This window comes from Filicampus tigris, chromosome 15 (assembly GCF_054856515.1).
Source record: "Filicampus tigris isolate MCC_2025a chromosome 15, RoL_Ftig_1.0, whole genome shotgun sequence".
NCBI classification, from domain to species: Eukaryota; Metazoa; Chordata; class Actinopteri; order Syngnathiformes; family Syngnathidae; genus Filicampus; species Filicampus tigris.
Window position 1 is genome coordinate 14,521,137 of NC_141231.1, and position 16,458 is coordinate 14,537,594.

The window sequence follows — 16,458 nt, forward strand, 5'->3', positions numbered from 1 at the left end:
TCATATTTCACATTAATCACATTGCCTTGTTTCAACTAGTGTGCCTCCATAGAACATAATCGAAAAAAATATGTTTGGGTTGCCTCCTTCTTTAAGGACAATCGCTCCGAGCAATCTTTTAAAGACTTTGGATAATCAGGACCTGAACTTTGATCCTGGGGGTCACTTCACAATGATGAAGTGAAAAAAACTGCCCTCTTAACACACCCCGCACCACGGAATAATTTTTTAGGACAATCCCTTACAAACATCCAATAATCAGCATTTGGATTAAAAGGAGCAGAGAGTCTCAAATTTAGCCTGACTATTGCTATCTGCGTACCTCGCTTTAAAAGTCCAATTTCCCTCAGTTACGTTTTTTTTTCCAGTGAGAAAGTATTCCTCGCCTTTTTGCGATTGAAGCTCTAAATCGACAGGTCTTCTCAGCCTCTCACGTCTACTCCGAAATAACTTCCGGAGTGCGTCTCATTTGTCCAAACACAAGTCTGATAAGCACATGCGTGCCAGGCACGGCAGCGCTGCGCCCGGAGGACCCCTTCACCGGGGGCCCCCGACACACGTAGGACCAGAGCTTATCGACTCACGCGCAATCTACGGGGAGTGATGCCGCTGAACATTTTGTGACAGCGCCTACAGTAGCGACTCATCTCCAGCCGCTCTTACCGCACAGCCGTCATGAATCAGCGCTTCCTGACGCACATCCGCACCGACACGACATTCCTCCCTCACACGCTGCCCCTTCGATCGCCGTGGACCAGAAAGGGGACTTGAGGAAAGTGCAGGAAGGAAACTGGGTTAACGCTCAATAGCTCAACTTTTTTTTTCCCTCCCAACACGCATTCTTCCATTCACTGCGCCGGATCTGTACCCCCTCTCGGGTAGCTCGCGCAGTCAAATATTCGGCGTCATTAAAACTTAATCGTAGCAGCTTTTAGGCTTTAGAAAGTGATAATGAAGTGGAGGGGTGGATGGATGCTTTGCGGACAGATGAACGGATGATGACTGAAAGACGAAATGTAAGGACGAGTTAGGAACAGACGCGCGGTCGGGTTTTGTGTCGCGAACCGGATTTATCACTGGTATGACATGAGAGTGGCATTTGTCAGCAGAAAAGAAATATTGAAACGGTTATCTCTGGTCTGCGGGAGAAGCAGATTATTGCTGAGAGTTATGATGGCGAAGATGAGTCCAGGGTTACGGTTCGGCGTGTCCAAGTGGATACGGTCTAAAACGGGGGTGTCCAACGCTTTTGCAAAGAGGGACAGATTTGGTGAGGTGAGAATGCGGCTGACCATTTAGCCTGACATTCTTTTTTCTGACATGGAACACCAATAAATCCAAGGACATTTGATCAAACCAGTCTCCCTTTCGTTCTGGACTTTTTTTATTTGAAGATTCTTAATTAACGTATTCACTGCCAGACATTTTCAGACCCTCTTTTACCCTAACGTTTGGAAAAAAAAAAAAAGATGTAAATAAGTTCCTGGGATTTGACTGTGGAAAGACAAGAAATTTGTCAATGGCAGTGAATGAATTAAAAATGTCTTTTGGTCCATTTGAACCATGACATATCACTGAACTTTTAGATTTAAAACAGTCAAATAAGTTAAAGTTACATTTCAAACATCAATAACAACTGGCAATGAAATGTTCTCTTAACGTTTTAATTCTACGACAGGGAAATATGTAAAATATACATATATATCATATTCACCAGTACAGGCCAGGGTCAATTTCAAACATGGCATATTGTTGAAAATAAATGTTCAGTGAACTTTTAGATTTAAAAACAGGGATAAACAGTCTCCTTGCAAATGAGGCAGACACAGTCGTTGCGTATTTCAGTCAAAAGTGACCAATTTACACCTTTCCTTAAATTGTCGGCCCTCGCTGTCAACTTTCCCTTTTTAATTCATTGTCGCCATTTTAGAAAACTGTCCGGAAAAGGGTCACGCACGGTTATGGAGTTGGACAGAGTGCTGCTGCCCTCTTGTGTGTAAATGCGAAATTGCATTCAGCGTGTACTTTATACGCTTGTATACGGGACTACAGGCCAGACGTTATTAATTTTATAACAGAGGGGGCGGGCCGGAAATTTTTTTAACCGCGGGCCCAATTTGGCCCCCGGGCCACACTTTGGACACACCCGGTCTAAAACAAGAGGGCCGTTTTGTGTTGCTTGACAATGTATTCTAATCCCGCCGCGCAAAGTATTTCATTCCGCCGCTTTCCTAACTTCGAAACGTCGTATATGGGACGGCCGTTAACCGAATGGATGGAGGAGCTCACGGTGACCGAGTATGAGCGGCTGTATGACCGAACCGATGACTGAGGGATCGATCCACAGACGGGCCGCATGAGCAGAGTGATGGACGGCAGCTGGCAGGATGAATGGATGATGGGTGAATGGATGGCTGAATAGGTCGATAGTCAGGTTGATTGCTTCTATCTGCTTCCCTGAGTTCTTCCCCCTCAGCTCCTGCCCTTCTTCCGTCACCATTCATTCACTTCCCAAAGTGGCCCGGGGAGGCATTTAAGGCATCAAATGCTCACCACGTTGTTCCAACACCGGCCCGGAGCTGCTGACAGCTCCTCATTGTCTGAGATTCATCCAGGGGAACGCGGCATTTCACATACAGAAAGAGCGGTCCGTCCCCCCTCAATAGATAGCTTGGTCTCGCATCCTTCACACACGCAATCCGCTTCCACTTCTGCGCCTTCGATATAAGTCTATTTCACACCCAAATGGTGTGTGTGTGTGGGGGGGGGGGGGGGCGGTAGGGGGAGAGGATCCAAAGCCCCGTTGCTGGAATGGGAGCAGCGTGCGAGGGGAGTACGGGAGAAGAGAAGGCGGCTAGCTACCTGCAGCTTGCCGCCTTCCATCAAAGCCAAATGAAGCGGAGCACGAGGCGGCTTTATTCAGGGAAACCCACACGTGCGCTATAAATAACGCCATGCAAATGAGCGGGGAGCCTGTCCAAAGGAAAATCTGCACGTCAGTGTACGCGCGTATAGACAAGCGCAAGCAAATTACGGATGAACCCCTCCTCGTGTTCACGGTCACCGGGATATTTCTCAAGCACAATCCCGCCTCGGGCCGTTCATTAAACATTGACAATCCTCTGACATTACCATAACCGCCAGTGAAAAGAGCCCACTTCCTGGGAGATAAGATGAATTCCCGAGAAAGTAGCAAGGTTAAAAGGAAGGAGGAGAGGAGGGGGAACGTGTTTCTGTATTTGAAGAGGCAATGAAGCGAAGCGAATAGAACTGATATGAATTTTAAGAGGCAACTCTTTCGGGGACCGGCTCACTTTCCCACGAATTACATCCATATTTGAATATTATGCAAATTTCCGAGTACGTCCGACGCAAACATGCAGCGTCAGTGTCGAGAGTTGGAGTTGATAAATGGGAGCGCTCGCTTCTTATCGCCCGCAATCAATCTACCATTTCTCTGCGGCCTCGACCCGGGATGTGAATTTTCGGAATACTGTATATGCGCGCTCCATTAGGTAAAATAGCTAGCGATGGCGGGTTATACGATTGGCTGTTCGCTGAACCCGCCGTGGACGGTGACGTGATCGATTGTTTGGCGGGAAGCTGTTGGCGGGTGCTACAATCGGTCGTTGATGATGCGCGGGAGGCGGTTTGCGATAGGTTACGAGGCCAACTCGTCGACGGGGAGCGCAATCGGTCGCTCCGTGAACTTGTCAACGGGGGCGCATCGGTTAGGCAAATTTGTAGACAGGCAATGGGATCGTCTGCCGTGCAAACGTTTGGTCCGGAAGCGATGCGATCGGTTGCCCGGTCGGACAAAAGGGGATCGGATCGTTTGCCGATTGTTGTGAAGGAGGTGCGACGGTGGATGCGATCCGTTGTTTGCCGCAAAGTTATCGGGGGTTCTATCTGTAAACTCGCTGGCCGGGAGTGTTCGATCTGTTGACCTGCACGGATTTGTCGACGGCAGATTGTTGCCGATAGAGGTTGTTCACACATTTTAGGTGTGGGGGGGTGTGGGGGGTGTGTGTGATTGGTTTCGTTCAAAAGATCAAAAAGGGCACCATCGCTTGTTGATTAAATGCCCGTACGTACGCTAGTATTCCTTTCTGCCTCCACCCGTACATGTTTGTTGCTCCAACATGCATGATGCGAATCAAAGGCTCTTTAGTTGAGCATTCTGTGGCCGACCCACCTATCGATTAACAAGGTTAAGTCCCCGGAGCCGATAGACACCGAGGCAATCTTCGGGATTTGTGTTTTGCTCTTTCAAACGCACCGTCCGTCTGGATCCGACGGGACATTGATCATCCGACAACTACGCATGGCCTCCTCCGACCAATAACACACGGAGGCGGCCGAGTGAAGAAGAGATAAATATAAACGGATAGAAAGCCGACACATACAAGCCGCCGCGCTTTCGGTATAAGTGAATGTGAGAGACGTATTTTCACTCTCTGAAGAAAGATTTGTCAGATTCTTGACTTTGACCTTTCTCTAACGACTCTGTCAGAGCTTCCAGACCCGCTTCTTTGTGTTTGTGTACACGCGCGCGTGTGTGTGTGCGCGCCGCGCCACGGATGAGGCGGATAATGGAGAAGTGGTGTGTGTGAAACGTGTAAAAGGGCAGGCCAGGCAGTTCTTCTGCAGTAATCCATCTTCACTTCAGGGCTGAGCCGCCGCGCAACAGGCGCCTCGCAGGGGACGAGGATATTCACCGAAGGCGTCGGCCTCGTTCTGAACTGCGAGGGTGAAATCAACCGGCAGCCGACGGGGATTTGGCGGCTGGAGGGAGGGGGGGTATTACTTGATCTACGTATGGCGCTCTTCCACGCAAAAAAAAACACAAAAAGGGAAGAGCGGGCACTAAAAACGTCATTACTTCTAAAAAAAATTTGAAAACGCATTAAAAAAACAAACAAAAATGAACTCGGTTTTATTTACTTCCTGTGGCAGCTGACCTCTGCTCACTTTGCAGCCAAACTTAAGAGGAGAGTCACCGTCGCAAAGACGGACTTTTACATAGTTTTACTTTAAAAGTTGCTCGACGGCTCATTGGAGACGTCCAAAATAATTCGCGCATTTTGCAAAGCCAAATTCAAATACCATATTAGTTGTACGTCTATAGTGTATCGTTCGGCGGTTGTATTTTACAGGGAAAGCATCGTATTCAAGGATTGAATAAAAAAGCTATTGGAAAAAGTCTTTGGATCAAAATATACTTTGAATTTTTTTTCCACGTGAATTCCAAGATTTTGCTCAAGTAAATATCGGTTCCAAGCTTCGTAAAAAATTGTAGTTGGAAAATACGATGAAGCGCGATCAATTATGATAAATGTTGCCATTAATTAGTTTCAAAACTTGAATCGCACAATGATTCATTGTTATGATCGGATCCATCGTACCAACGTATGTTAAGTTGTATGATCAATTTGAATGCATGACGGCAACCGTGTGAAAACGGCAGACCGCGGAATCCCGTTTACCAAAACCTGGTGGCCACGTAGCTCCGCCCCTGGGCGTGAACTCTTCTTTGTCTCGTACGTGCATTTGTGCAGGATCTCTGTGTGAACGAGACTGTTGAAACTACAACGAGAATGTACTAACTCTACAGTTTCATCAACCATTAAATCCCTTCCGTCGACGGGGGCTCTAAATAAAGCAGTGAGCGGTGTTGCGCACGCTTGAAAAATCTCTGCTCTGCTGGGCAAACGACAATAAATCCAATATATCCCGGTGAGGTTACAATAATCCTTTCACAAAATGGTGCGGCCATCATGTCCAGTGTTTGTTTTATGTGACAGATGTACTGCCGGGCGTGAAAACCTGAGCGGCCCAGCGGTGCGAGCGGGGGAAAAAAAAAAAAAAAAAGGGAGCGCTTGTTTTGTGGTAATCACAGAGCTCCCAACTGGCGGCGACGCCGGAAGGCAGATGGTGCCCATCACCGTGAGGAGGTGGGACGGGGGGGGATGAGGGGAGCACTGCCTCATGTGGATGATGTGTCATATAAATACTAATCACGCTTGAAACCCGCCCACAGCTAAATGAGATCCCTTAAGCTCTTCTACTCGCACCCACTCACTGATGCTCGCCAGTGGTGGGAAATAAGTACAAATACTTCATTATTGCACTTGAGTCGATTTTTTTTAGCGATCTGCATTCCTTTTTCATCGAGCTATTATTCCCTACATTTGAAAGCACATGTCTGTACTTTGGACTCATTTTGTTGTTTAAAAAAAAAAAAAAGACAGCTTGCGCCGCAACGGGGCCGCGTTCAGGTTATACGCTGCCGCATTGTGTCTTCCTCATCGCGACAGGGTGAAGCTCCGCCGGCCTCCAAAAGTCTGGCGCGGATTGCAATTATGGTAGAAAGCGGATACTTTGGGTCCGTCTCTCCTCGTAGCCTCGCGCAGCAAGCAATGCGCACATGACAAATGGAACAGACTGCAGAGAGCAGAGAGCCACGTTGAAGAGAAATTGTTCCAAACGTTGCACAAGTAAACCTTCTCTTGAGCTTTTTGTTTGCTGAATACTACCTGAAAGATGACAGCTACTTGTTTATAAGAAGAAGAAGAAAAAAAAACAAAAACAAAAAACGTCCTATTTCGCGAAAAGCGGCGATAGTGCCCCGCCAAATCCAGCAGATGGTGCTGTGGTGAAAAAAAAAAAAAGCTTGTCACGTTCGCCTTGCAGAGTTGGAATTGAATTGAGAGTTGAAATAGAAACGTTCATTTACTCATTTGCAGAGTGTACCGGATGTTTATTTGAGGGAGGCATCTATTTGAGACGATGCTTGTGTCAGGCTGACATTGGAAGGATGTCGATGCGCACCGTAATGGATTGGATGTGTCGTAATTCGCACAAAAAAATAATTACCGCGATAAGACGGTACCCGTTTATAATACGCCCGCCAAAAATCACCCTTAATCAGCATTTTTTTCCTCTGTACTTGTGTATAATACAGTCCCGCAATTTGCTGGCATCCTTTATTATCAGAGTGAAGAACATGGATGAAATCATACCACTAAAGTGTAAATACTTTTAAATGTAGGTTAAAATTCTCTTGATTTGAGAATATTATTCACAGGATTTTACAGTAGTCTGTCGATTCATTTCTTGCCAGCATCACTTCCTTCATGTGTGTCTGTCTGCTTTTCTCCCTGTCCTTTCTCTGCTGTGTGAGGCAGCGGATCCTTGAGCGCTATTGAAACACTTCAGTTGTCAAATCTTTCCCACTAAAGTAGCCATCAGTCAAAACCTAAATCATGCACGCGCCGCATCATTTAGCAGCCATTTTATCACCCTCATACCCGCGTGAAGCAAAAGTAAATGTATACGCCGGTAGGAGCAGGCGCAGCATCTCCATCACCGCAACGCGGGGATAAATCATTTCAGTGGACGTCGGCTGGCTTGACTTGTTAGGACAGACTGTGTCAGCACATCTCAGCGCATATGTTGCACTAAATCTGTCCCACAACAGAGAGGCCGAAACAGTAGATTTGCCTCCAATTTCCTCAATAGCAGCGAACCTGGCGGAGCGACACTTCAGCGCCTTTGCACACACACGCGCACGCACACAATCTCACACTTTGGCTCTCTCTCCCTGCCAGATTTGTTAAAGCTACTCCCCGTGTAAGATTCTATCCACTTGCAGCGTAATAACCGCACTTGAAAATGCAGGTCTAACTGTAGACTGCAAAGCCCATGGATAATTGAAAGCCAGCGGAATGTTCACGAGGCGTACAGATATCCACTGTTTTCCAAATTACTCACAAAATAATTAACATCTCTCCCAGCTGTATTCAACCTTCATTTAAGCACAAGTCACGCCAGCAAGCTACGCTCAGAATTCCAGATAATTACATTGCAACGCCGGGAACGTCCCGCGCTAAAGGGGCTCGACAAAAACGTGGCTAACGGTGAGCTAATTGTGCATTCTGGGGGCTAAACAGGCAGACATTTTCCTTGGGATTGCAAATAAACGAAACAGATCTTAAATAATCATTGATATTAATATTGGGGATGGACCGATTTTCGGCCGGGCCAATTATCGGCTCCAATATTCGGTGTTTGGACAAATATGGGCTTTTTTAAAAATCTGACGGCCGAAAATAAATCAATTTAAAACTGTGTTAACTTCAAGGAACTATTTATTTCAATTTTCAGTTAACTTAATAAGAGATTCTATTAACCCTGGGAACACTTTGCACTTTTTGTTCTTGTTAGAAATCAAAACAAAAAAAATAAGTGACATTTTATTTTATTTTATTTTTATTTTATTTTCATTTTGAAATTTTGAAGGAATTTATTTATTGTAGAAGCTATATGGAGCTATTGTTTGAATTTTCATTCAGCCAGTTTTGTTAGAATTTTACTACAAAGGTGTATATTAGCAAAGATGATTAATAATAATAATAATAATAATAATAATAATAAATCAACATTATGAAAATCAGAAAACTTGTTCAATAAACATTTGCTTAAAGGTGTTTCAACAAAGAAATGTTCCTTTTTGCTGAAAATAATACTAATAATCGGAAGTGAGTTTTAAGTTATGTAGTTATTTGTTTATTTATTCCCGTGCATTTTTAAGGGCGGCGATTATACACAGATTTTCGCTATTTGCCGGGACGCGGGTGGCGATAGGGGAGGGCACTGTATTCACATTGTCACTATACCGTCACAGAAATGCTAATTGTTTGGATGTTAGCATTAAGTTTACGGGGCCTTTCTTTAGGCAGTTTGGTTGTTTTAAACACACAGCGTATCATTCCTTTTGTTTTATGTTTAGCTTGACAGTAAACTTCAACCGGGAGCAGCATTAAACAGCTTGAAGTCAAATGACGGCTCATATCTTAAAAAACTTGAGAGCCAGATCACATTGCGCGGATCATCCACTTGAGTTACCAAAATGCAGTTTCTGAAACGTTCGCCTTTGCCGGATGTCTCCAAGCGCTTTCATCTTTTAACATCCTGGTTAGCTGTTTGTCCAACCTCGAGCTTTGTCGGTGATCTTCGCCGCCACTTGTTCCCGCGCGACACATTGCGCTAAACGGGTCGCTCCGAGCAGTGAGCGACAGATGCCTCGCGCGTCAGCTGGGACGCCTCCCAAAGTAAACCAAAGCGGTGAGCGGGAATTTGAGGGGGAACAGATTTTTTCCCCACGGAGCGAACGGATCGCAGCTGCCAGCCTCGTTTTTGGCTGCTGTTGCCGTGTATTTGAACTTGCCTCATTTATACACTTTGCACAGCATCCTCACCCCCCCCTTACGCAAATAGTCCACGGAGTCATCGACGACAGGACCACAATGGGGCGGGGCTTCAGCTGGAACTCCTGACTGCGTTTATTTCCATTACATTTCCTCGGCCATCAGTCATCCTTTCGCTCGCGCTTTGCAAAACCATTTGACACGGTGTCGGATCTTTTAAACCGCAGCATTCCTCATCCGCTGTCAGTAAACAACACTTTTTTTTTTTTTTTTTTGGTCTTATTTATATTCATCGACATGCCGGCGTGTCTGTGGTTACTCTCAAAACACGACAGAAAGGGCCCAAAGTTGCTAATGAGGTCGTGTGCAATACAAACATGTAAATGTTTGGATGAAACCCAGAGGTGGTAAAAGTACTCACACTCTGTACTCAAGTATTAGAAGGAACTTAAAAAAAAAAGAAAAAAAAAATATATATATATATATATATATATATATATATATATATATATATATATATATATATATATATATATATATATATATATATATATATATATATATATATATATATATATATATATATATATCTCTCTCTCTCTCTCTCCGACACACTGCCTGGACCTTCAGCGCTGCTTGGACAGCCTCCAAATATTCTCAATAATAATGCATTGCTGTCTAAAGCCATGATGTGTCATGGCGTAATACAGTCCGACTGCGTTTATCGAGCTGCGATTAGCTGGAATGAAATGATAAATTCCACTCCTACCTTAGATGACTGGATGATGGATCCCCGAGAGATTATTTATTCATGTTGAGGCCTTCCCTTGTTCAGTCGCCTCATCCCCTTACTCCTGCTCGTTGTTTGTCGCTGGGTGTTTTTGTTCTTCAATTTTCATTTCATTTCAATTTCCTCCAATCCTCCGGGGATTTGATCAGTGGCTCGGTGCAACGTTGATGGTTTTCTGTGAAAGAACAAGATGGCACTTCAGTGTTCAAGGCAGAATGATACAGTCCCCTTGTTGCAGCAGGAATAACACTTGCTACACAAAGCATCTGCTGCAAAATCACGGCAGAAATGCCACCATGAAAGCGCTGTCAATTTAGGTAGTGCTAGAACTTAAGAATGAATGGTAGAAAAGGTTAGTGTAAAGTACATTGAACCCTTGCCTATTCGCGGTTCTCAATCTTCAGCTATTGGGGAAAAAAAATAAAGTGTTTTTTGTTCCTGTTCTGCAACACTCGAAGATGCTGTAAGATGTTACCAAAGGCCTTTCTCAATAGGAAAGTAGGAATTGGTGTCAATGAAGTAGAGAGATGCCTTGAGATATGAGTTCAATTAATTCAGTGAACATACTCGTAACTAAGCAGTGTAAGACAGGAATATGGCTATACAGTATTGGACTACTCAGCTCCTATTTCATCTTATCAGTACAGCGCTAATATTAGTCATTCTTGGCAGAGCATAAAAAATATATATAAATGCCTGTCACATAGTTGCTAATTGTTAGCATGTGTGCCTATGGCTTTTCCCATTATAGGTAGAACATTTGACTGTTTTGCGATTAGGGCTGCAACTAACGATTACTTAAAAAATATCGATTAATCTGTTGATTTTTTTTATCAATCATTCGATGGATCCGAGAAATTTTTCTTTTTTTTTTTTTTTACACTCCCACCCCTGTATTCAAAATAAGATTTTTTTTCAAATGAACAGTGCAGAAAATGCACAGTTACTGGTTTGGTCCATAAGATTGCCCAAACATGTTGATAATTGTTTTCCAAAGTAAAAGCAGATGTTTCATTCAGTGCAAAGAAAAGTAGTTTGCTTTCACAGAGGACGAAAGAAATCTAAGTATATGTACAGTACTGTTGAGATGCTGAAATTCCAATGATGATCCAAATGATTAATCACTTACTGTCCCAAAAGGGTCAGCAAGCTTTTAATTTAATAATTGATTAATCGATAAAGCATTGCACCTCTATTTACAATACTTTGACCTTTGGTATGTGTTTAATTTCACAATGGAGAAATATTGGGCCAAATTGGATTTTGCAGGGGGGGAGGGAATGTTTGAATGTCATTTGATTTTCTTTGTCTTATGTTGTAACGTGTTGAGTATAAAACAAACAAAAAATACCTATTTAAACGATTTTAAAACAGCTAATATCGGTCGATTAAATGTATTGATCATGGAAAACAATTAAAACATAAATACATACAAATTGAAAAAGTCAAGTAGTAGTCGAGTATCTGATGGAGTGAATGTGAGAGTGAATGGTTGTCTGTCACAATACGTGCCCTGCAACTGACTGGCGATCAGTCCAGGGTGTAGTCCGCCTTTCACCCAAGGTCAGCAGTGATAGGCTGCAGTTCTCTACGATCCTGAACAAGATAAACGGTTATACTGTATTTTAACAAATAAATACATTTTTAAAATGAATATACTTCACGTGAGCATTTTTTCCCCCCTGATGACTTAATTTTACTCCCTAAAAATGCTTGAATATTCCTAAGCAATGTTGGATGGGTAGGTTGACAGATGTGGTTGGACTGGAATCCCCATGGAAAATAATGTTGACATTGTGATCTGAAGTGAAAGCGAGGAGTAGGTGGAGGAACATTTAGAAAGGTGGACGTATGGGCTGGAAAGGAGAGGAATCAAGACTAGCTGAAGTCAGAGACAACATGTGTGCATGAGCGAGAGGAGTGGAGGAGGAAGAGAAAGAGCCCCCAGTGAGTAAAAAGAGGCATTGGGTTGTTGATTTCCAGCCATGCGGGAATAAACCTGAGCATCCTCCACCAGGCCCTGCATTGCCTCAATGGTGGGAGTCCTTGTATTTATTCCCAGCATCTGCTGCTGCTGCTGCTGCCATGTGATGAGAAACACCCGCTAACTAGGCCACTGCATAATAATAAGCGGGAAGAGCAGCAAAGGAACGGCGGCAACAAAAAAAAGAGAGAGAGAGAGAGAAAGAGAGCGGGTGCACTGCAGGAAGCAGAACACCGCTAGCCGATATCAGTCACATGACTGAGCGTCACACAGTGGCATTATTTTATTCTTTTTGGCACCGTAAATTCGCCGTTGGCGTCAACAGCCTCATTATCGGAAAAAATGACTCGATGAAATCCTTTGAAACTGTACCACGGAGGCGGGAATACAAAATGATTGGATATTACGCGGACGCTCTAAATAAGTGTGGTGTCGAGCACCACTCATGGTATGTGGACTCCCTCTGGTGGTACATGAAGAATCTCTGCATATGTACAGTTCAGTTGTATTTAACGTTTCAGTTAAAACGTTTTCATTTTAGCTGTAAGAACTGCTTTTTTTCAACAATTAAGTATATGTTAAGTTTAACCTTAATGTGCAATTCATTTAAATTTAATTATTATTTTGGTAGTTTTTTTTTTTTTAAACTTCCTGTGCTAGCTAGTTAGCTCCAATATGCTAATAGTGAGTGATTGCGCTGCTGTTACAGACTGTATTATCCAAGTTTTCAACTTCCTATTTTTGTTACCTTGATACCACTCTGAGTCAGAGCCGTTATTGACCAACATTTTGTAAACAAAGAACTTTGATTTTAGTATTGAGTTATTTGAATACTGTACATCTCTTTGTGCTATTTGTCAAGAAGGATCATCGATTGCTAGCTTGAGCTAGCTTGTTAGCTGCTCTATGCTTGTCAATAGCGAGCACTGTACTTTTTTTTCTTTCTTGTGCGTGTGTGTAGGATTCTGCTTTCTTTTTGTTTCCATTCCCGTTAACTTGATAGGACTCCTAGCCAAATGACCACCTTAAGCTGTTTGACAAGAAGGAGCACTGAGTGATAGACTGCTATGTTAGCTACTTGTGCTAGCAGGTTAGCTTTCATAAGCAAATCAATAGTAAGTACAGTAGTGATATTACAAGCAAATGAACATATTTGTCACTCATTTCTCTCAACTTTCATGTGCAATATAAACATTTGGTATCTATATATATTATACATATCAAAAGATATTTCATAACTGTTCATTAGGTGTATTATATTTGCAATTTGTGGTCGTATTACGCTCTGGGGAACACCGGCACATCCCAGTTATAAGAGGGTGTGCACACTTGTGCAACCACATGACTTCAGTTATTACTTTGAGTTTCAAAATAATTTTTACAAAAAAACTCAAGTGAGTTGTAAAGGTTACAGGTGGTATTATGGAAAAATTGTGAAATAGTTTCTCTTGGGTCACATCAATTACATCACACAACCATCTAGTATTTGAACTGGGGTGTGTAGACTTACTATATCCACACATGTGACTGACCGACATGTTTTTATGTCACCCCTTCCCATGTAGCGTAGAACACGACTTTCGTCTTCAGGAAGGGCAGGTGGTCCGCACGTGGAAGGTGGGCGACCCTCCCGAGGGCTCGCCCCAGACCTCAACCCCTCCATCCAGTACGCCCAGCCAACAGGACTCCCCCCAGGCCGTGCGTCCCACCGCACCCACCAAGAAGAACAGGAAGAAATGCTTCTGGTTCCTCTGAAAACAAGCAAACAAACAAACAAAAAAAAAAAGACTTTGGCTACTGCAATACCCCCGCAGACGGGGGATTTCATGAGCGACCTGGAGGATGATGAAATGCAAATACTCAAAAGAAAAAAGAAAAACAGTGGGAGGATGTGACAAAGGTTGAGATTTGAGCGCCTTTTTGTTTGGTGATGACAAATTGACAATGCCTTGATGTGCTTTTAGAGCTCTCCAAAAAAGGCCTCTTCAGCTTTGTTATGGCGCGGGACGGTCGCTTCAAGTGCAATATGACTAAGCAATGATGAGATGTAAAGAGAATAAATGCAGATTATCCACACTACGCACAAAAAGTTAGGGATGGTCGGCTTTTGGGTGAAATTTCAGAATGAACCTAAAATGCACTTTCACCTTAACTGAACTTAATTTGACCTTCTCGAAATGTTTGATTGCACATGTCCAACTGTTCAGTGTTTTCGTACTTTTTGCTGCTTTCTAACAAGTGGCTGAAGTGCAAAATTGTCGACCAATTCATTTCCGAGAGCGTCCACTTGCAGTCTCTCTATAGCAACCTGCTGATGGCACGCTGACACGTGAAGCTCACCGGACGGTCTCATGATGTCAAAATGGGAACAGAAGGGGACTGTTGATTTACTAAGAGAACCAGAAAACCGATGTAAACCGGTCCATTCCTGGATTAAACACATGTTGTGAATTTTGTTGTGCTAAAAGTACAGAAACACTGAGCATGTGCAGTGAAAATTTAAAGGAGGTCAATTAAGTTTACATGTAAAGGTTATAGTGCATTTTAGGTTCATCCTAAAAAAAAAAAAGGCCAACACCCCTAATTTTATTTGAGCAGTGTAAAAATAAATAAATATAAAAAAAATATATATATATATATAAAAAATATAATCAAATATCAAATGGAATTGTTTTTACAACAGAGAATTTGAAGTCATCGTCATTAATGGACTAATGAGGGTCAGAACACCAGCTTTTATAAAAGATACCATCAAAGACTTGTATTTACATCTTTTACTATTCTAATTGTGGGAGAAACCACCGCGCATTTCCACATGAGCAATCACTCACTTGTCCTCGCCACACACGCACTCTCCACACGTACGGTATATACGCAAAGTACATTTACATGAAAAAGTATATAAGAGACTCCTGTGCATATTCTGCCATGTTATATTTCAGATATGGATTATTGCTCTATAAAAAAAACAAAAAAGTATTTTACCACAGCTGTTTGGGGTGTGGCCTCATTCTTTCATTCATCCTTTTATTTGATTGGAGATTGAAGACAGCAAAATGGAGACTGCGGAGTAGAATACTGCAGCGCAAAGGTAAGATATGTTTATTTGGGGTTATTTCAAGCCGTGTATCCTCAAATGACAATGTCGCGACGATTAATAAATGATAAATTCAGATATCCATGCATACCGTCGCTGTCCTGTAAAAAACACTTATGTCCATTTTATTTTCATTTTTCTTACGTGAATGGTGTTTCCGCGTTACAGACATCGTATTAACGTGATTTTTTTTTTTTTTTTTTTTTAAATTCCGAAATTAATATATACGTGTTTTTCATCAACGATAGGCTATTACAGCTTTCATTCCAAAAATGTTAACATAAATTCGGCGACAATTGCTCTTTGACTAACGATTTCACGAAATGAAAACTTCTGAGCCATAAATATGAAATAATCTAGTTCATTATCTTGAAACAATGTTTGCCAGCACAAAGTTTTTCAAAAGTTGCTTTTCCTTAGCATACAAATGTGTCAAAACATGAAGTAAAATACCCATTTTGAAAGATTAAGTGTCCGTGTGGCTACGGTCTGAACCAGACCAGCTCTAAATGCTTTCCTGTCCTTTTTACTCACACAGCCCACTTTCCTGGACACCGCGGGGCAACTCTGAGGAAATTAAGCCTCAGCTGTTTGACGGCTGTGAGAAGTCCCAAATATTACTACTTAGTGATTCATGACACACATAAGCTGCTTCTAGCAAGGCTCCGAGGTGCTGTGAGCTTCTGGCCTCCTTTCAATAAGAGGAAAAGCAAAACTTTGCGCAACTCGTTTTGGGACTACTTTCCTGATTGGCTCAAATTAGAATTTGGGTAGCCTTGCCGTGAATAGCGATAAAATAAATTAAAAAATTAAAAATAAAACGCGTACCCCTAAACCTCTTTATAATTGCTTATAAAAAAATAGATTCAATTGCAAATATACCAGAAACTCTGATCCCAAAACACGGTACATTTCACAACATTAAAAGGTTTCCAGATTTTATTCTGAAAAAGGAAAAAAATGCTCATGCACCAACTTCCACTGTTAATACTTCGCTCCTCCTTGATACACAGACGTCAATCTGTCAGTAGCAATCACATCAACATACTTCCTTGGCACCAATTACTACTTGTTTTAGCCAAGCCTTTGCTTCAATCTTGAGACAGTTTTATATTAACAGCCTTTGTGTGGCTGATATTAACAGCAAAGGTGAGTTTTTCTAGCCACAGAAAAATAAAAGATGAACCATCAATAGGTGGGCTTTATAAGTATCTCTTACGAATAGGATGTTTGATTCCTGCAGTCAATTTCATGCATTATTTTCACACCACAGCAAGCAAGCAATACGGCCGAAAAGTCATTGTTTATCATACCACCCACAGTCATGGTTTCATGAAATCAAATGCACACATATCCAGGAGCTTGCTCAACACAATAT

At 42.6% G+C, this 16,458-nt stretch overlaps 1 protein-coding gene across 2 annotated transcripts in view; it reads left to right on the forward strand.

The window, feature by feature from the left end:
• LOC147135677 (uncharacterized) overlaps positions 1–14,972 on the forward strand; it is a 38,198-nt gene extending 23,226 nt beyond the window's left edge. For both annotated transcript variants that reach the window (XM_086052847.1, XM_086052848.1), the window contains exon 4: positions 13,549–14,972. In XM_086052847.1, coding sequence (XP_085908973.1) covers positions 13,549–13,738 — 190 coding nt within the window. In that variant the 3' untranslated portion in view covers positions 13,739–14,972. The remainder of the gene's footprint in view (positions 1–13,548) is intronic.
• Positions 14,973–16,458: the final 1,486 nt, after the last annotated feature.